The sequence below is a fragment of the Neophocaena asiaeorientalis genome, unplaced genomic scaffold (genome assembly GCF_003031525.2).
Source record: "Neophocaena asiaeorientalis asiaeorientalis breed wild unplaced genomic scaffold, Neophocaena_asiaeorientalis_V1.1 scaffold67, whole genome shotgun sequence".
In the NCBI taxonomy this organism is placed as follows: Eukaryota; Metazoa; Chordata; class Mammalia; order Artiodactyla; family Phocoenidae; genus Neophocaena; species Neophocaena asiaeorientalis.
This window is the reverse complement of record NW_020173731.1, coordinates 1,290,588-1,313,194: the sequence shown is the minus strand read 5'-3', so window position 1 is coordinate 1,313,194 and position 22,607 is coordinate 1,290,588. Positions and strand designations below refer to the sequence as shown.

The window sequence follows — 22,607 nt, the reverse complement described above, 5'->3', positions numbered from 1 at the left end:
ATGTTGCTTCTGCTGTATGAAATAAAAAGCATAAACTTAAAACATTACTCATTCAATTTATAGTACAATGATTACAAATAGTGAAAATTTTTTTACCTTCCTCAGTACTTTCACATACATCAAGTAATGAAATTCTTCCAATGGCCACGTAAATGACAGGATAAGTAATATAATCACAGTCTAAGTACAAAGAAGGAATTCCTTGTCTAGCTCTACACTTGGTAATAATTTTCTCTGAACATCATATTTTAAAACTTCTAAATTAGGGTCTGCCTATTATAATATACAGAAATATATACATTTTTCTTAATATGCAGAAAGGGGGAGGGGCAAAATAGGGTTAAGGAATTAAGAGGTACAAACTACTATGTATAAAATAAATAAGCTACAAGGATATATTGTAAAGGGAATACAGTCAATATTTTATAATAACTTTAAATGGAGTATAATTTATACAAATTTTCAATCACTATGGTTTACACCTGAAATTAATATAATATTGTAAATCAACTATATCACAATTTAAAAACGTACCTTTTTTATGTGACTCTTATATACAAATTTACATGTCAATTAGTGGCAGGTCTAATTTTTGTGTAGGACTGGCAGGGTGAGGGGAACACTCCTATATTACACCAGCCCTACAGTTTGTGTTGCCTAGTCATTTAGGCTATGGGGAGATAAAGATCTTCCGTTAACTTCTTTTAATGTTCCTCTCCATGAAGAGTAATTCCTATTTCTATGTCAAAACAGTATCAGCCACAGTCTAATTGGCCCAACTTTTCTAGAAGGTAATTTGGCCTTAAATGTTGTGTGTGTGTGTGCGTGTTGTGTGTGTATGTGTACATGCATGCGTGTGTACTTGCATATAATCAGGTAAATATACCTACAGAAATTTATCAAAACAAAAAAATTAAAGGAAGAGGCCAACACACATGTACAAAGATGTCTATAATAGTGTGGCTTATATTGGTAAAAATACAAAACAGCTTAAATATCCAAAAATAAGGAATGTATTAAATAAATAATGACATATGCATAAAATGGGACATCATGGAATCACTAAAAAGTAATGTTATAAAAATACATTTTTTGACATGAAAACATGTTCACCATACCACTAAGATAAAAAAAGTTAAATAACTATATGCTGTATGATCCACATTTCTGTGACAATATTTATATGTAAAAAGGTCTTACCTTTGTGTGATGAGATTATGATTGATTTAGATAATTTATACTCTATGATTTAAAACCAATGAATATGAATTATTTGTGCAGGAACAAAACAAATAACTCAAAAAATCCATTAAACTATTCCCAACAATAGTTTAATGGACTACTGTGATCAAATATAAAAATCAGATTTGCAAAATACATTTTTCCTAATATATAAACATAGTTTTATGATATGTTAGACAGTTGCTCTATGTTCCATAAATTATGCCTTTTAATTAGGTATTAATGTATGATGGACTGCAGGACATTTTGCCAACTTTACCATGCACTCTCACTAAATATTCTTTGTCATCATCTCCTGCAGGACTGGATGCCAGACACGTATATCTTCCTGTATCTTCCACCTATAAAATTTGAATAAGTGAATGACACAATGTTAACATGCTGGTTTTGGTGATGAGAATAAATATTAGAATGAATATAGAAGTCTCACACAAAGCAAGATATCATTAAGAGTACAGTAATAAAATTTAATAAATGGTTTTAACATTTGTGATTAAATGTAACTTATACATTTAATCAGTTAAGTGTATCAGTTACATTTGATACTGATACTGAGCATGGCTTGACATCTGTTACATGTAAATCTATGTATTTGACATAGATTTAACAGGGTTTTGGTATTTGATCTCAGAATGTTTGCATACTAGGTATATTTAATGATCTCAGAAAGGGCAGATACATATAAGACCTACCACCATACATGACAGACTAGATACTACAGTATTTATTGAAGAAATAAGTATTTATAAATTTAAATTGCAGACTGAAAATTCTACTGGAGTCTTCCTGAAGAAAATAAAATACATTAACCAACCAATCAACTAACCAACCAAAAAAGTAAATAAAATATCAGGTTATTTTAATAAAGCACATTAATACCACATTTTTAGTCTACCTTTGATATACATGGTGAAACAAAATAGCTATATTATGTAATTTGGCTGTAAATAGGTCAGGCTGACAGCAAAATCTACTATTTTCTGACAAAAACCAGAAACATTTCTTTAAAAATCTCCATACATAGTTTCCACTGGAAGTGTTAGTCTTCATTCATATTTGACATTGTGTAGAGGATGTCTTATGTATGTGTAAAGGATACACTAAAAAACAGATGATCTTACTACTGTGAAAAATATATTTTTGAAAAGTAGAAAATCCTGTTTTCATTTATTACTTGAATACTCCTAGAACACTGGGAATTTTAAACTTCTTCATTCAAAACTGACTTTATAGTTTATGGAAAAACGTTTTGGTAGGCTGCAAAAAGTCCACTGAAAACATTTAAGACTAGTATGTTTGGAAAATTCAATATGACTTTAGAAGAATGACTGTCTCATCGTCCTTCAATTAAGAATTGGAAGTGATGCACTACTGCCTAGAGAATAATTTCTAAATTTCTCATCGTATCTTTCAAACCTCTAAAAGTCAACTCTTACTCCACCAATTCAGTTTATTCCCAAATCATATTGCCCTCTCCACTTGTCATGACTTAGCCAAACTTGCACTATCATTCATGACTGTTTTGAGATCTTGCCTTCTCCAAGAAACATTTCCTGACAACTTATACCCTTCTGAATATTGACAGTTACTATTAGTAGCTACATTTCCTAAAGTGTGTTCTGTTAATAGGGTGTTTAAAAAATTATAGTTAGTCAGGTCTCTTTGGAGTAGGAGTTTGCAGAGTTGTTGACATGCATTATGGCTCACAAAGGAGAGGAAGGTACAGTATATAAAGTTTTTCAGATCTACTTGGTCACAGAATTTTTCTCCCTTTGGAATAAATTACAGAATGAGGGTTTAATGGAAAATGTGTTAGCAAACTCTTGTCTTTACCACACAGTTTGGAATTTGCAAAGCATCCATTAGGTAGCAGGCATAACTACATGCTATAGATACATACACAAAAAGACACAGGTAACTAAGATATAATTTAGTAATAAGTGCTTTAACAGAGATATGTACTAAATGTTGTGAAAACACAGAGGACCAGAGAAACCAAGAGCAGTCTTGAGACTTGATAATACTTAATTTTTCAATTCTATAATGTTTTTCTTATTGTTTTCCTAATTTGGTCCTATGTAGTTTTATTTTTCTTAGAAAATTGGAAATTCCTTGAAGGCTGAGAAACATCTTATGTATTAGATTTGTATTCTCCACAAAAGCTAGAATGTGTGCGTCACCATTTAACACTCTATGGAACCTTTGTCTTGTTATAACATAAGTTTTCATTCTTACACTTAAGACCTAGTGTAATGTGGCCTTAATTTCCCTCTAAAGCTTTATTTACCATGATTCCTTTATACTTATGGTTCTACTGCACACACTTCCCTGTCTCCGTGCTATTCCCTATGTTACAAAATTCTTTTGCTTCCTTTTTGGTCTGTTGAAATTATAACATTCAAGGGTTTTGATTCAGTATGTGGTTTGACAGTTGGACCTGAGTTTTCTCTGGGTTATTGAAGTGCTTGACAGAGGGAAGAGGGGAATGGAAGCTCTGTTCTCCTTGATGTTAGAAACAAGAACTGGGCTGAGTTCCACTGGCTATGGTTATGCTTTTTTTTTTTCATTCTCCAAATATTTATTGAGCACCTAATATAAACCAGACAAGGTGCTTGAAATATACTGTTAACAGGATGAAGAAGCTCCTTAACCCAAGGAACTCAAGAGTCTAGCCTAAAGGCAAATATTAATCAAACAATCCCACAAATAAATCATCACAGATCATGATAAATGCTGTTTATTGTAAAAAGTCATGACAGGATATCACCCGAGGGCTTGATGTTCTCAGACAGTAGTAGGTGAGGTTTCTCCATGGAAGAGACATTTACGTTCTGAAGCATGAACAGGAGTCACCTAGGACAGGGGTAGGGGTAGGGGAAGGAAGCAGAGGAACAGTGTGTGCAAAGACCCCAGGGCGGGAGAGGGTACAGAGCACCTGAGGGCCTGAACTAGACCAGAGTGGCTGACAGCAGACAGCAAACAGGAGAGTGGCCCGAGATGAGAAGGGAACAGGGTAAGGACCTTGGCCTTTATCCCAAGAGAAATGGGGGCCATTGAGGTTTTTAAGCAGGGGACTGACATGATAAGATGTGTACTTCATGACCACTCAGCCACTCTGTGGAGAATGAACTGGAGAGGGCCAGAGGGGAAGTGCAGAGGCCAACATGGGAGATAAATAGAAGGAAAAGAGAAAATGAGAGGGTGTGAGCAACCCCATGTCAGTCGGGAGGCAAACCGGTAGAGATTAAGAACATGGGCTCGGAATCAAGCTGCCCAGTTTGTGTCCTGACTTTGTTACTTACTCTACGATCTTGAGCAAATTACCTAAGCTCATCTCTAAAAGAGGGATAGTATCTGCCTATGTCCTAGATGGCGTGAGGATTCAATGACAAATACACCTCAAGAACTCAGAACGGTATCTGGCACACAGGAACGTGCTGTGGCCCAAGGCCACACAGCTACTACTAGAAACAGAGAAATACCGGACTGCTCTGATTAAAGCTGGGGGTGGGCGGGCCAGGCACCAAGCCTCGTCCACTTGTCCACCCCTAACCACCACCTTGTCCTAGTCCCACCCACGCAGCCCTAAATGCCTGGGACTTCACAGACTCCCTCTCTGCCAAAGAAGGTTGGCCTCAGAGTGGCCTGTTGGGAGCCTGTCTCCTGGGCACTGTGTGAAAAAATGGGGTGACAGCAGCTGACCTGTTTAAGAGTTCTGGCACGCAGGGCCACGCTCAACTTTATAATATAACTAGACTAGAACCTCAGAAGGCTTTTGCTTTCCATACTTCATCTACCAAAAGGAAAAAAAAGTCTAAACACTCTTCTGCTTGCTGACGTATATATAAACTGTTTTATTTTTTAAATAACGATGAAGGGGAAAAAGGCCACGAAACAGACAAAAATAGCCTCGAAGGAACTCGAAGGAAATGTAGATCTCAGAAGGGTATGGTTAACAGAAATGCCTTTGAAGGAACTCCTGAGAAGTTTATGGTGGCCCTCACTACCTGCCTGCTTTATTCATTCTGTCTCCCCTCTCTGCCCCTCCTAAGCCATGGCTCTGATCCAGTTTCGAGCAGAGACTTAGTCATCTCTAGGTTCTAACCTCCTAGAGATTTGCTTGGGGACAAGAAACTCCATGTATCAACCACAGGCCCCACTGCAGGAATGGCCCCCTGAGACCTCATGGCCTGTGGCTGGCCAGGGTCACTGGGGGGTGAAGTCAGGGTCTGTGAACCCACAACCCAGCCAGCTGTTCCAGAATTAGGTCACAATGAGAGATACCTGGAGTCCCTGTGTGCCAAACACCTGTCCTGAGCCATTCCCAACATTCCTGACCAGACGCAGCCTCCTGATGATTCTGGTTTACACGGATGGGACTATGGGATCATAATGGCAAAACGGCTTCACGTATCTGAAGACCAGGATAGCTGATAAAGCCGGAACTACCCCAGGACAAATGAGAGCTCTCACCAGCCCAAAGGTCAAAAAAGCTGGGACGACTTGGGCAGGGGAGGCCCTCTCCAGACAAGGTGGGCTGCTGGACAGCACAGATACACACAGACAAAACGAGAAACTGACAGGAGCGCTAAAGATTGTACAGACAATACTTGTTCATTGGCGGTGTGTGTGGGGGGGAATAAGGGGAGGAAAACTGGCAATCGGCCAGTTGTCCCCAGCTGCCCCAGGGAAAGCATGGAACTTCTGTTCCAGAGAGACCAGAGCTGGTGGAGCTGTTCTTCAGGACAGCACAGCCTTCTCCGCCTCACCTCAGTCAGCCGGGGCCAAGTCTGTGGCCTGCAGTCGCTCCGTCTCCTGGGACGCTTTGCCCCACTGTGTCACACTCGGCTGGGAACGCCTGAATCCTTTTCACCAAACCCTTCCTTTTCATTCTACTGTCTTTGCAATTTTCTGACATCATTAGTGTGTCGATCTCTTCCAAGATCTTCATAAACTGCTCGATTGTGGCTTTTACTCTCCTATCGAGTTTGCAGAGAGCTTCAGCTTGCAAATCCTTGGCTAGAAAACCCTGCTGGATTCCGGAAAGCTCTTTATTCTACTCTTCCAGTTGGTCAGCTATCTTCTCCACAGACTTCTCCAAATCTTTCAACTTCTTTAGTTCAACTTCTTCCTCTGGACTGTTCTTTTTCCCAAGTAACATGACCCGGCAACCATTTTGTATTCCAGGTGCTGACACCAGTGTCTCCATTTCCTTCAGAGATTTCCCCTTAAATATGGGTTTCTGAAAAGGCAGCGGGACCCCTGTGGCCTCTGCAAAAACCTGGGCCAGGTCTTGAACCATTGGTTCACTACAGCCCTCTTGCGGGATAACTTGAAGATCGTGCTTCTCATTAATGGGGGTGATGGTCCCGCTGGGCTCGGCAGCTGCCATTTCCTCGCTCGGGGCCGAGCGAGGCCATGCTTTCTTCTATACCCGCGGCCCTCAAGCGGCGTCCCTGGTGGATCTGGCATGCCCTCTGGTCGCACTCCAGATGGCAGATTGCTGGGAGGAAGGCGGACCGCCCTCGGCTTGGGTCACCGACTAGGGCGGCTCCCGGCCCTGGCCAAGGTGTGCGCTTCCGGGGGCCCCGCCGCTCCCGGGTGGCGGTGCGGGGGGGTCGCCTCGCAGTCTCCAAGCTCTGCCGTGCTCCGGCGGACCCGTGCTTTGGCTACGCTTTTGAACCACGCCCAGGATTGAGCAGTGGTTAAGTATTTGGCAGGTGAATACTTAATCTTTCTGTGTCTGTTTCTGGATTTGTAGAAAGGGGATAAAGACACTGCCTCACAGAGTTGTCATGATGGTCACGGGTGTGATAGCGCCCATAGCTGAACATAAGACTGACACGATTTACAACCCTTAGCTCTCTTTTCCAGCTCCCTTTCTTTTGTTTCCTCAGTGAAAATGTACTTGAAATATGATTAAATAATGTATTATTCTACTTTTAAAGAAATGATGATTATAATAACAATAAAATCAGCAACAACAGCAATCATTCTAACTCCGTTTTAGCATCACTTCATGCCCGTGGCACCAGTCTAAGCACATCAAGTTAGACTGGCTCTAAAACCCCAAGTATATACGTTCAGTATTATTACTGTTTTTATCCCCAGTTTACAGATGAGGACGTTAAGGAACACATGGATATTTGTAATAAAAGGTTTGCCTTTGTTTGTAGAACAGTATATTGTTACAATAAGACATCCCAGACATACTTCTCTTTAATATATTTACATTTCAGATTAATTTCCTTAAACACAAACTAAAAGAACAATTTTATTGAATTGATCATTTTTTGAAAAATTGTGTCTCTTCAGATTTTCACATCTGAGATTTCTTTCTAGAGATCAAAAGTGCTCTCTGAAGCCTCACATATACGTATGTTGGATTGCTTTTTGCCATTTCTGTAAAGGGCTACATGGCACAAATTAAGGGCTTCGGGAAATATGTTATCACTTATAAAACTGTGAAAACTTGCAAAAATTAATGTGAAGGTAACTTGCTTTCTTCTGTGTTTAATATGATAATTTCACTTCTTCCTTCTAGGCATGTTACTTTGTGAGTGTCTACCCAAGCATGCATGTCATAGAACCAATCTACCCTTGCTAACGTTACAGAGATCTGTGATATATTGACTCCAAGACAACTTGTCCAACATTTCTCATAGATTAGCAAGTAAGAAGTCTAACCCGGAAAATAATTGTATGAACTCTGAACTTACCTGAGCATTAGATATTCGAAGAACCTCTCCTCCTCCAAGAGTTTGCATCTGATCCACCTGTGGAAGGGGCCGTCCGTCTTTCATCCAGGTAATTTTAGGAGCTGGGATTCCAGAAGCAATGCAGGTAAGTTCAAGTGGATTATTAACAATTACTGACATCTCTACAGGTTCTTCAGATCCATTGATATGAGGTGGTTCTATTTAAAAGGAATGAAAAACAACAACAAAATAAACTTGCTGTTTGATAAAATACTGCAGATCAGAAAAACTTTAAAATTCAACACAAATATGTTCGTACAATGCAAACTGATCTGAACAAGGATACCAAAATAATTCCTAAATGTTGTTATCATTTGTCACTGGAACTATTTTATTTTTTTTGCAATTTATTGAGGGACAATTTATTAAATGCCAGCACTATGTAAGTCTTTGTGCATTATCTTTTCACTGGCACTATTTTTTTTTAAATAGATTTACTTATTTATTTTTGGCTGCGTTGGGTCATCAGTGCTGCGCGCGGGTTTTCTCTAGTTGTGGTGAGCGGAGGCTACTCTTCGTTGCGGTGCGTGGTCTTCTCATTGCGGTGGCTTCTCTTGTTGCGGAGCACGGGCTCTAGGTGCAAGGGCTTCAGTAGTTGTGGCCCGTGGGCTCTGTAGTTGTGGCTCGTGGGCTCAGTAGTTGTGGTACGTGGGCTTAGTTGCTCCGTGGCATGTGGGATCTTCCCAGACCAGGGCTCGAACCCGGGTTCCCTGCACTGGCAGGCGGATTCTTAACCACTGCGCCACCAGGGAAGTCCCTACTGGCACTATTTTAAAAAAGATGGATCATGCCTGTAATAGATCATGAAGTAAATGGCAAGCTATTTAAGGTAATTATAGCTCAGCAGTTGGGATTCAGATAATTAGAGCAGTCTTACTTAACTGTAAAGATTTGAAAACTATAAAAACTAAACTAATCTTGTACTATTTTTAAAAGAGAGTTACTTAAATACAGTAGTGTATTTTTGCACCTTTTAAATATCTATTGGTTCTACAAAAGCAATGGGCAAATGTTATAGAATTTTGCAATCATTTTTTCCGTGCAGAACTTTAAGAGGAAACAATGACTAAGCAGAAGAAAAGACAGTTACATTTGGAGACCATTTCTGCATAAACCACATTTGTTATGTCTGGGCAGAAATAACTTCCTTTTTTGTTATTTATACTTCTAAATTACCTCTCTCAAGAGGATGTTACGGAATCTAAACACTTGGAGCAAACAGTAAAGTTTCTTAGTCCAGCTATTCCTGAGTTTAGGAATCACTTTAAAACAGATTTCCCTGACATAGATCATTCAAATTTTCTATTAACGTTTCCAGCTTACTATTTCACAAGGCAGCAAAAATAGCTGTTGGACAGCTCCAAGGATTAGCTGTGTGTGTGTGTGTGTGTGTGTGTGTGTGTGTGTGTGTGTGTGTGTGTGTGTGTGTGTGTGTGTTTAAAGTCAGGCACGTAGTTTAGAGCAGAGGTTCACAGCAGAGGATCTGGAATCAAATAGCCTGAATTTGGATCTTAGCTCCAACAATTATTAGGTTAGTGGATTTGGGCAAATCTCTAAACTAAGTATTGTGAGGATTCAGTGAAATAACCTATAAACTACATTTCTTTTGTGTTTCTGAATCTGTTTTATTTTATAATTAAAGGTTTTAAGAAAGTTTAACTACTACTAAGTCTACTACATCTGTTGGCGTTATTATTAAAAACTGCCTCCTAAAAATTTGTATCTTTGGTCCTCGTTTTCCTTTCTGGAAAAAGATAATATATTTAATACATTATAATTAAGAAGTCAGAGTTTCTTAACTATGGTCCCACATGACTACTCTTTTTCACTTTCATGCATCTTATTACGTTTTGCTGTCAAAATACATTCTCTTAAGTGCATTTTAGATCAATCCAAGATTTCTTGGTTAAAAGATGTCAGTGCCTCCATGTTGCTCATTGAATTAAATACAAACTCCTCATCATGGCTTCCAAGCCTTCCACAACATAGCCTCAATCTCTCTTTATAACATTATTTACTTTTAAAACACTTTATGTAACCTAGGCTTCAAACTAGACTACTTTTCTCCCTCAACAAGTTCAGTCCCTTCTTGCTCTGTGACTTTACTAATGCTATTCCTTCTACTGGAATATCTCCAATAGTCCCACCATCCCCTAACTGAGCATGTTCAAGTACTCTCAAGGTCACTTTAGTATCATTATGTTCATTTGTAAAAACCATAAGTCCTTTCTTGATTCTCTCAACAAACTATAAAATTTCTATCCCTTTTAATTTCCATAGCACGCTGGATGGAAAAGCACTTATCTGATTCTCCATTTGACTACAGTCAATTCTTTATTCCTCTCACTTATTGGTTATTTACTATGTGTCTGTCACTGTGGATACAAAGATTATTTAAGCACGCCCTTAATCTCAAAAGCTTATAGTACTAGATTTAAAATAACAACATGTACCCAACTGCTTCAAATACTAGTCATCAGATCTTACATGTGTTAAGTGATTGTGAACCATTTTACTCTGTATCTTGTCCATATGTCTTGTACTTTGAGCAGAATAGGAGTTGTCCATACTTTGATGACTCCAAAACTTATATTTCTAGCCTAGATCTCTCTCCTGGGCTCTAGATCCATATATATGATTATCACATAAGCATCTTCAGTGGGTTGTTTGAAAACAACTTCAAGCTCATCATGTATTCAGACGGAACCTGTTACCTTTTCCCTCAAAACCTGGTCTTTTTCCAGCATTCCCTGCATTTACGTGATGAAACCCACCAACTGTTCAGTCACATAAACCAGAAGCTGGGAGTCATCCTCGATATCTTCTTCCTTGTCATCACTCTCATGTGGCCAAATCCAACCACCAAGTCTTAATACTTCTACCTGCAACTAGTTCTAGAATACATCTTTTCCTCTCACTTGCATCACTAATCTGAGCTATAATACCATTTACTTGGACTAATATCTCCTCCTTCCTGGTTGTAGCTGCCTACCCAATATCATTTACTTGTTTCTTTCTTATTAACAGACCTCAATTTTGTTAGGGCTGTCAATGTGCTAAAAACTACATTTCCTAGCCTCTTTAGTAGATGGTAGATGGAGTGGCACATGAAGATTCTGACCAATGAGATATAAGTAGAGGTAGTTTTGTGGAGATTCTAAGAAAATACTGAAAGGGGCAGTTCTTTGCCTTTCCCATTTTTTTCTGCTCTATTGTTACCTATAATGATGCTGGGGGTGAGCAGCCAATGCACGATCACGGTCTGACTATGATATAACGGCCAAAGGCCAGGAGAACTGTTAAGATCTGAACTGCAGAACCAATGCAACTACTGCCCACCTCCAGACACCTCATTCAGTGAGAAAAACAAAAGTTCTTTAAGTCACCATGTTTAGACTCTCTGTTAATCACAGCCAGACACAATTCCTAATAACACACTGTCTCTCAGAACCCACTCCAAGCCGCTCTCCACTTTGCAATCACAGAGTGGTCATTCCAAACTGCAACTCTACTCATGGCATTCCACTTGTTAGAACTTTTTATGGTTTCCCATTGTTCTAGGACAAAACACAAAATCCTTAATGTGGTCAACAGTCCCTTCATAGCCTGAACCCTGTCAACTCCCGTACCCACTAGCTTTATTTTGCATGATCTTCTCCCTTGTTTTTAGTATTTTACCCATAGTGGACTTTCAGAACCACTAATACACCATGACACCTCCCAGCAGGTGGATAGAATTAAGTTGAGATTAGTGCTTCATCAAATTAGGACACTTAAATTCACATTTCTATTGTAATATAGATCAGAGTGAAGTTTTTCAGGTTTTAATGGAATTAGGTTTCAACAGATGCTGAAATGCTAAAACTGCTCATCCTTCTGTTAAGCCAGTTTTCAAATCTGTTTTAAGAGAATATCCTTGTAAACCCTGCAGGTGGGAAGGTTGTTCTTTGTATGTGCCTCTAACAACATTGGTGTTATTTTTCTTTTTTTGTGTTCTACATCCAGAAATGTACTGGGCCGTGATTCTGCTCCTGGGTTCTAGAATTCCTGCAGAAGTCTTCCTTCTTTTTTTCCCCATTGCCACATGCTACACCAGGCCCCTGTACTTTTAGGCCTGTGTGAGTGTAACAGACTCTTCGATTCATTCTTCACTCTGTCATTAGAGGGAATTTTTTGGAAGTGAAATCTGACTGTAACATATTCCTGCTTAAGCTTCTTCTACTGCCTTCGTAATGAGGCCCAAATTCTCTAACTGAGGCTCTTCACAGTATGGCTTCTGTCCAGTTCCAGTTATATTTCCAGTCTTGTCTTCTACTCTTGCTGTTACACTCAGCTTCAGTAAACACAGATAGACAACTCAAGGTTTATCATTTCTAGGTAAAAGATGTAGGCATCTCCTCACTCATCTCTATAGTCTTACTTTTTAAGGCTTAGATGTATCCTTGAAGAGACCTTCTTTGACCCTTCCCACAGACTTTAATTTTCGCCATATCATCCTTATCACACTCATAAGTAATTACTTTTTCAATATCTATGTTCCCTGCCAATGCAGGAACTTGAGGGCTGAGACCACATCCTTCCTATTCAGTGATGCAGTCAAGTACTTGGCATACCATATGTCACATAGTAGGTGTCCAATAATTATTTGTTACATGTTGACTAGAAACATGCCTGGCACATAATGTATAGTCAATAATTAACAATTAATAGGTGAATAATTAATGTACAAGATGTCATCTCTTGATATTCCTCATATTCTGTGAATTGGTATATGGGAATTTGTTATCCCATCCTTCCTTACAAACACATGCTTTCTCCTGCCTTTTGTCTCTAAATATTCTGGTGTACTGCCTCCACTACTACCTTTCATTCTATGGAATACTAATCTACACCACAGTATTTCTGTTTTGTTTATTTAGTTATTGTTCTGTCTCCTGCTACAGTTAAAACTCACTTCAATCCACCTGATAAGTACCTAGTTCCATTCAGTTCAAGCCAACAGATAAATATTATGTGTCAAATGCCATGCTAAGCCCTGGGAATACAGCAATAAGTAAAAAGGGTACTGATCATCACAGAGTTTAACTAAGGATGAAACAGACTTTTAAGGTTACACAAATACTTAAAATTGTAATAGGTGCTACAAGAAAGATTATAGGATGTCCTGAAAACATTTGGCTAGACTCTTGCCAAAATTCTTATTTTTCCTTGTGGGGTGCATTTTGTTAGAAAAAATGTAAAGAGCCTGAGGTTTTACCTCAATCATCGTGAAAAAAAAAACTCCAAAAAATTATTGACTATTGAAATAATTCATTTCATTCATTTTCATTTCTCTTCCAAAGTCAAATCGTTTTACTTCAAGGAAAAGATGTTTTCCCTTTTTACTATTTATTTGCATGTAGAACACTGGAATACCTATTTAAAATACTTATTTTAATGCACAAAAGAGTAAATAGAACTAGACTATTTGAAATGACCATTACAACTATAATCTACAGACTGGATCGTTTAAAGATTGTTTGGAATAACATAATAGTATAAGTATCATGCTTTTCCATTAAATTACTAGCATCAGAAGTGATTTCAGTTCTTCGAAAAAGTTAAAAAGCTACTTATCAACTGGTTGTATGGCATTGCCAATGAATAATGTTTTACAAGTGGGAGTGTTCATCCTTTTACACAGATAAGAAACACAATAACTTAACATGCTTCAGATACTAAAAGTAAACCTAGGTGAATTACAGAACAGAAATATGAAGTACAATGAAGTTTTTACAAATTTTGTCCTATAGCCAATGATTCTAAGAATTATACTTATTGTCTTTATTATCACTTATTTCCCAATTATTTTACTTACCTAGGACCTTCAGGATAAAGTGTTTACTGATTTCTCCTGCTTCATTTGAGGCAATGCAGGTGTACCTTCCTGAATCTTCTGTTTCTGCTTTGATGAGCTGAAGGACCATTTCTTGAGAGCTTATTGACAGATGGGCATCAAGCCCCAGAGGCTGGCCATCTCTAAGCCAGGACATCCTGGGAGTTGGGGTTCCATCAGTAAAACATGGCATGGAGGTGGAACTACCCTTGACAATTGTGATTTCCTCTGTTCCCATCCCATTGTCCAGTTTTGGTGGTACTGTATAGAAAACAAAACAAAATTATATATCTATTATAATTTGAGATCAATTTAGATTAAAAGATTTAAATGGTTCAATCAGTTCTATAGTGTTTCTATGATCTATAAAAATATAGAATTTAAAATACCATCTAATTAGTGTATGACTTTACTATAAAAGCATGTGTTATATAGGCTAATTTTTAACCTTCCAAAATATTAGCAATAAGACCTCAATACTGTTTCCTTGTAGAACATACAAACTAAATGTGTTTTAAAATTTGGCCATTTTTTAACATCTTAGGTTTTTCCTTTTAAGTTGTTATAATGTATATTATTACAGAAGTATACTTCCAGCTACTTTATGTAGAATAAATAAAATAAGTTCCAGAGTAAATTGTATATGATCCAACATAAATCATTTGTAGGCTATAGTAAATAGTTACTTAACTGTTCTGAGAAATTCTTGGGGATCGTGAACTCTGGTCTAGCAAATCTTAATAATTCAGAAATTGAATGTTTTGAGTTCTATCTCTACCTAACATACACACAGAGATATTTAGTATATATGCACACATCCATTCATACTTTAAATACTCTCAGTGAGACACTAACATTATTAGAAAACAGTCTTAACTCTCTCTTTGTATGAAAAGACTGGTCTCGTGTCTGGATTGAAATACCATTTTAAAAAATTTAGATTTCACTGAATGCAAAATTCCAGGTTAGAAAAGTACTTTGACAGACAGTATGCTCCAATATATATGGACCCCTGGGGAGAGCAGGCATTCTAGAAGCCCTAGTTAAGATCCTATTTTACCACTCCTTCCTGATACGTCAATATTTAAATTAAGGCTGTTGTTTAATATTGGACACACAGTATAGTACTAGGATTGTTTCTGGTGACATACCAAAGACTTGAAGACTGTAATGTTTATTATCCACCCCAGCTCTGTTGGAGGCCACACAAGTATACACAGCATCATCAGACACCTGAGCTCTCACAATCCTGAAAAACAGTTTGACCCAACGCTTCGTAATTTGATCCCATTCAACATATACAAATAAAACATTTGTGATAATACAAAGATTAAGGAAGGGGATTTATTTTGGGAAATTTTAGTTATAAAGCTTATAACCACCCATCACAAAATATAGATGCCTCCAATGCCATTTATTCGACAGAGCCACTGAAAATATAACACAATATGAGAGGTGAATCTTTTTCAGATACATATTAATAGAGAATGATGAAAATCATGAAAATCACGATTGTAGTAAGCATCTTCCTATCATTTTGCCATATTGTTTTAGCTATAATAGTAGTTCTTGAAAAAATATATGATACATGTATGTCTATGAAAGACCTATTTTATACAAACTTACTAAAACATGAGCATTTAAATAAGAATAATAAACCATGCCAAACTTATATTTGCTATCCCCCCTCTTCTAAAAAAATACTGAAAGGGAAACAAAAGTAAAAGCTTAGGGAAAGACATTTTAAAAACGTTATTTAGATGAAGTTGAAGTTTACAATCACAGTAACTTTGTCTAGCAAATCATACACAATGAAAGCTGACCTGACAACTTGTCCTCCAGACAGCAACCGGACATGGGAGGAGAGAGGCAGAGGAAGTCCATTCTTTAGCCAGTTTATCTGTGGTGGAGGCATCCCTGTGGCTCTGCATTCAATATTTATTGAAGTATCTACCAAAGCCATTAGTTTCTCTGCTGCTTCTTTATTACCCCTAATTGCAGGTGGAACTACATCATATAGAAAATGAGAGAGAAGGGGGTGGGGTGGAGTGGGATGTGTATTACCAGTTCCAATCATTTCAACCACATTTACCTATATTTCTGCCTTGTATCCCAAAAGGAAACAACAAGGACATCACATTTTAGAACTAAATGCTTCAGACACCTACTGCTGGACCTTCATTTCTTCTGATCGATTCCTAAGGCAGCATAGTCAAAAGAGGGTGAAATTTCGTATTTACCATAGACGTTCAAGTTAAAAATTCGGTCTTCTTCTCCAGCAGGATTAGTAGCAACACACGTGTATTTCCCCATGTCAGATGGGAGGGCTTCGTAAATGTTTAATGTGCTGCCATCTGCAGTCACCCTATAGAAAAGATTATATCAGAGGCACTGAGATGATATATATGGAGCTATTTCTGGAAAACTCATTCCAGATTATTATATTCTTTAAAAAAAAATCACCCTAAAATGCATCTTCAGTTTGGATATAATGGTTCAAATCTTTTCCACTAAGTACATGGAAGCCTGTTAAAGTCAGAGCTAGTGAAACTGGTAGAGATTTCAAGCAACCAGCTAAACTGCTACAGTAATGGATCTCATATATCCACTGCCTCCTTATGAGAAAAAAGGAAGTGAACAAAATCAGGTTAGGAACTTTCTATCCAAATCATGGGCAAAGAAATGTTCTTCTCAGAGATAGAATGTTTTGTCCTTAGTTGTCAATATAAGCTGGAATTAAATGAAAATTATAAAAACTCTGGTATAAAAATTGAAGAAAGTTACAGTGATATATTAAAGTGAAAAATCTAGCTATAAACAACTTACTAATACTCTTAATGAGAAGGAGCAGGATATGATAATTTATTTAAACACTGACAACAACTTAGTATTTATGTACGGGTATCGTTTGCAAAAATTTTTCTACAAATTGCTAAAGCTTTTCCTTTGATTTACATAATAGTGAATACTAATTATACAACTAGGTTATCAATGATATCTAAATTAACGTTATTGCATTATTGATTCCCTTCACACACCATTAATTATCAAATAAAACTTCCTGTGTTTTATAAAGAGATTAAATTGCTATCTACAGTCATTCTTACAATGGTGATTTTATTAGATTCTCCCAGTGTCCAAAGTAAATACGCCATTTCTACTATATCATGTTATTAAATATAATTTATAAATATATATATTAAATATAATTATTGATAATTACAATCTTATTATCTGGGTCTATTTTATTTTTTCTTTTTCAAACTATGAATTTTAAAATTCCATGAGTTTAACCATATGAATAAACAAAAAGCAAGTTGCCATGACCAAAGGAAATTAGTAAGTTGACTTTGGAAAAATTACTGTATTTGACTGACAAATTGGCCCATTTACAAACCTACACATATTGTGTAGCTGGGAACAAATAATAAAGTGGATATAAGAATAAGTATATTTGGGATCTTAATGTGAGAGGAGAAGTAATAGATCCTAAATTCCTCAGTACAAATATTATCTTAAAGATCTTGAGGTCCCACCAACTATCTAGTACTTGGTTTAGAATAGGGTTGATACCAGCTGATTTAATAAATAACTAAATATTTAACTATTCAGAAATGTCCACACCAGAGAATTGAAACTCAAAATGTACCTCTAAGCTAAAACATTGTTTGGCAATTTACCTAATCTTGTAAAGGGGACAAATGTCTAAGTTTTAACATAAAACGATTTCAAAGAAAATAACGTTTTTCTTTAAGTTATGTATATTCAATTCATTGATTAGAAAATATCCTGCAAACCCTTAAATTTAAAATACTGGTTCAAAATCACAAAGTTTGCAATACATTTAATTAATGCCTTCTGAGGTATATATAATTCTTTGAGTAATTATAATTATTCTGGTATGTGTATATTATAGGGCTTTGTGATGAAATAATAGAGTGTAGAATTCTGCAGTGTCCTTCAAAAGGCATTTGTTGTTGAAAGTAGCAGGAATCCCTAACCACATTATCATTCCATCTCTATGTGGTTTGTGGCATGAAGTGTCAGCTGAAAACGGGATTTGGACAAATCACTATAGGAGATGGACCAGGTTATGATGATAGTATCTTTTCTCAAAATGAGCCAAGCACTATGGCATGTCTGGTGGTTTGGTGATTTCAGGACACAAAACCATATCTAAGAGATGACTGATGAGTCTTTTGTAGGATGAAATTGGTTTCATGTTAGCAAGAAAGAAGAATGAATTATTTTATGATGTGGACTTTGGTATAAACGTTCTGAAATTAGAGGAATAAAATGTACAACAGTTAACTAACACTTGCAGGAATGAACATGTGAGGAGATTTTATAACACAGAGTTGATAAATAAGGAACACATACACACACAGACAAATACTTTTGAGTGATTCTCCAAGGAGAATATCTGTGTCCAACTCTCTAAAACTGTAGAACACATTACAATTAATGATGCAGAAATTCTTTTCACACATACCGAATTCTTTCTGTTTCACTGTTAGTTATGGGCTTTCCATCTCTAAGCCACTGAATAAGAGGGGTAGGAATGCCATTTGCATTGCAGACCAGCTCAACATTTTCCCCAAGAAGGACACTGACTTCACTTGGAATCTCAGCACCAGCAACATTTGGAGGAACTTTGGAGAAAAAATTGACTTTCATTAACAAGGCACAAGAATATAAATTCTAATGAATGCAACAGAATCATAGAACAATATGCATTTTTATTTCACATTCTTTCTAGGTTGTGGTTCAAGATCAAACTCTTGTTATTGCCATAAATTATTTTTAAATGAGGAATAGGTAGAGGAATCACTTCAATATTCCTATTATATTGTAAGTTGGCATAATTATTTGCTCATGGTGGTTGGTGACATATCTACCTCATGGGCACCCCTCCTGGCCAAACAGAATCGCTCTTAGATTAAATCCTCAATAGATAGCTCAGAATTAATACAGTTCAGGGGAATCTGTTTTATAAAATTTTGGCATAAACATCTGAGAAAAGTATCTAAGTTGGTTAATTCTTTCTCTATTTAAATATTATTTATTCTGAACGATAGGTTTATTATTGGTTTCAAGATTTAATCATTTCTATTCCCTTTTTCTAGCCATCTTTGTTTTTCACCTTAATGATTCATTTAAGAAATAGTGTGTACTTAAAAGCTTTTGCACAGAAAAGGAAACCATAAACAAGATGAAAAGACAACCCTCAGAAGAAGTGAAAATATTTGCGAACAAAGCAACTGACAAAGGATTAATCTCCAAAATACACAAACAGCTCAGGGAGCTCAGTATCCAAAAAAAAAAAAATTAAAAAATCCAATCAAATAATGGGCGGAAGACCTAAATAGACATCTCTCCAAAGAAGACATACAGATGGCTAACAAACACATGAAAAGATGCTCAACATCACTAATTATTAGAGAAATGCAAATCAAAACTATAGTGACGTATCACCTCACACCAGTCAGAATGGCCATCATTAAAAAATCTACAACTTTGTTATACAGCAGAAAGTAGCACACCATTCTTAAGCAATTATACTCCAATAAAGTTTTTTTTTATAAATCTACAAACAATAAATGCTGAAAAGGGCATGGAGAAAAGGGAACCCTCTTGCACTGTTGGTGGAAATGTAAATTGGTGCAGCCACTATGGAGAACAGTATGGAGGTTCCTTAAAAAACTAAAAATAGAACTACCATATGACCCAGCAATCCCACTACTGGGCATATACCCAGAGAAAACCATAATTCAAAAAGACACATGCACCCCAATGTTCACTGCAGCACTATTTACAATAGCCAGGCCATGGAAGCAACTAAATGTCCGTCAACAGAGGAATGGATAAAGAAGATGTGGCACATATATACAATGGAATATTACTCAGCCATGAAAAGGAATGAAATTGGGTCATTTATAGAGATGTGGATGGACCTAGAGACTATTATACAGAGTGAAGTCAGAAAGAGAAAAACAAATATTGTATATAACGCATACATGTGGAATCCAGAAAAATGGTATAGATTATCTTACTTGCAAAGCAGAAATAGAGACACAGACATAGAGAAGGTATGGACACCAAGGGGGGCAAGAGGGGGGTGGGATGAATTGGGAGATTGGGATTGACATATATACACTACTGATACTATGCATAAAATAGAAAACTAATGAGAACCTACTGTATAGCTCAGGGAACTCTACTCAGTGCTCTGTGGTGACCTAAATGGGAAGGAAACCCAAAAAAGAGGCGATATACGTATACATATAGCTGATTTACTTTGCTGTACAGTAAAAAATAACACAGTATTGTAAAGCAACTATACTCCAATAAAAAATTAATTGAAAAAAAAGAAATAACGTGTACATACAACTCAACGACAAAAAAAACAAACAACCCAATTGAAAAATGGGCAGAAGACCTAAACAGACATTTCTCCAAAGAAGACATACAGATGGCCAACAGGCATATGAACAGATATTCAACATCACTAATTATTAGAGAAATGCAAATCAAAACTATGATGAGGTATCACCTCACACCAGTCAGAATGGCCATCATCAAAAAGTCTACAAATAACAAATGCTAGAGAGGGTGTGTAGAAAAGAGAACCCTCCTACACTGTTGATGGAAATGTAAATTGGTGAAGCCACTATGGAGAACAGTAAGGAGGTTCCTCAGAAAACTAAAAATACAATTACCATATGATCCAGAAATCCCACTACTGGGCATATATCTAGACAAAGCTATAATTCAGAAAAATATATGCAGGACTTCCCTGGTGGCTCAGTGGTTAAGAATCTGCCTGCCAATGCAGGGGACATGGGTTCGATTCCTGGTCCGGGAAGATCCCACATGCCGCAGAGCAACTAAGCCCATGCACCACAACTACTGAGCCTGCGCTCTAGAGCCCGCAAGCCATGACTGTTGAGCCTGTGCACCACAACCACTGAGCCTGCGTGCTACAACTACTGAAGCCCACGTGCCTAGAGCCCATGCTCTGCAACAAGAGAAGCCACTGCAATGAGAAGCCTGAGCACCACAACGAAGAGTAGCCCATGCTCGTCACAAGTTGAGAAAGCCCGCGTGCAGCAATGAAGACCAAATGCAACCAAAAATTTAAAAAATATATATATATTAAAGAAAAAAGATACACGCACCCCTATGTTCACAGCAGCACAATTCACAATAGCCAAGACATGGAAACAACCTAAAGAAGATGTGGTACATACATACAATGGAATACTACTCAGCCATAAAAAAGAATGAAATATGCCATTTGCAGCAACATGGATGCAGCCAGAGATTATCATACTAAGTGAAATAAGTCAGAAGGACAAATACCATATGATATCACATATATGTGGAAGTTAAAATATGACACAAATGAACCTATCTATGAAACAGAAACAGAATCACAGACATAGAGAACAGACTGGTGGTTGCCAAGGAGGAGGGGGGGTTGGGGGAGGGATGGAGTGGCATGCTGGGGTTAGCAGATGTAAGCTTTTATATATATTATAGAATGGATAAACAACAACGTCCTACTGTATAGCACAGAGAACTATATTCAATATCCTATGATAAACCATAATGGAAAAGAATATTTTAAAAAAATGAATGTATATGATGTATACCTGAATCACTTTGCTGTAGAGCAGAAATTAACACAACATTGTAGATCAACTATACTTCACAAAAAGAAATATTGATTAAAAAAAAGAAATAATGTGTAATAAAAATATTGACAGAAATAAGGCAGAAATACATTTTAATTCTTTCTAAATAATTATAGTGGTGTGCTGGAGGCAGCTCATACCAGCTTGCAAGAGCCAATTTTGCACATCTTTCCTACTCCATGTTTGGTGCCATCATATTCATACCTTGAAATGTGCCACTGTGGGAATACTTACACCACAGAAACTGACAAATGATTGGTTACAAATCAAGACCTTTTTGTCTGCAGAGTCAACTGTTAAACATTTGCCAACACATTGCTATATAATATCTCCAAATCTCATTTTAGTCGTCCAGAAGATGATAATAATTATATCAAATTTGTACAATTTAGAAGTTGAATCAATAAGAATGTAAATGAGACATCCTATAACAAGTATATAATATAGGAAAAGTGCAGACTAGGCCCTATGTCTATATACAATTTCTAGTCCTAAGACATAATAACATATATAAAAAGTCTGGCAAAATGTTTGGTCATACCACATACCCCATGATTGGCATCTATTATTATTAGTGCATTAAACATAATTAAACATGCAATTTCTGACACTGAATCTCTGAATAGCCGTTTTTCCCTTTTTATTTCTGAAATCTTAAAGCATCACTAATAGGAGAAACCACTATGACTCATAAACATCTTAATTTTTCTTTAATTTCAGTTTTTAGGTGATGGGTTTTAACTAATCTTATTGTGATCACTTTGCAATATATACATATATCAAATCATTATGTTGCACACCTTAAACTTATACAGTGTTATATGTCAAATTATATCTCAATAAAACTGGAAAAAAATTTCAATTTTCTGGAGTTAGCTTTAACAGAGCATGCAACAGGTAGATAATACATAGTCACAACTGCATTTATAACTTATGAGAAATTCTTTTCAGTAACTATAATAAAATTGGAAAAAGCAAGCATTTCAACTTAGTTTCAAGTTAGAATTCCATTTCAATTTAAACATTAGGCCAAAA

General features: G+C 36.8%; 1 protein-coding gene and 1 pseudogene across 1 annotated transcript in view; both read right to left on the bottom strand.

Moving 5' to 3' along the window:
• The window catches only part of HMCN1 (hemicentin 1), a 503,492-nt gene that overhangs the window by 106,680 nt on the left and 374,205 nt on the right, over positions 1 to 22,607 (bottom strand). Inside the window, exons 64-70 of the mRNA XM_024751100.1 lie at positions 18,368 to 18,527; positions 16,116 to 16,240; positions 15,699 to 15,882; positions 15,027 to 15,124; positions 13,858 to 14,136; positions 7,962 to 8,158; positions 1,502 to 1,583 (exon numbers count right to left, since the gene is read on the bottom strand). Coding sequence (XP_024606868.1) covers positions 1,502 to 1,583; positions 7,962 to 8,158; positions 13,858 to 14,136; positions 15,027 to 15,124; positions 15,699 to 15,882; positions 16,116 to 16,240; positions 18,368 to 18,527 — 1,125 coding nt within the window. The remainder of the gene's footprint in view (positions 1 to 1,501; positions 1,584 to 7,961; positions 8,159 to 13,857; positions 14,137 to 15,026; positions 15,125 to 15,698; positions 15,883 to 16,115; positions 16,241 to 18,367; positions 18,528 to 22,607) is intronic.
• LOC112403558 (BAG family molecular chaperone regulator 1 pseudogene) lies at positions 6,013 to 6,637 on the bottom strand (annotated as a pseudogene).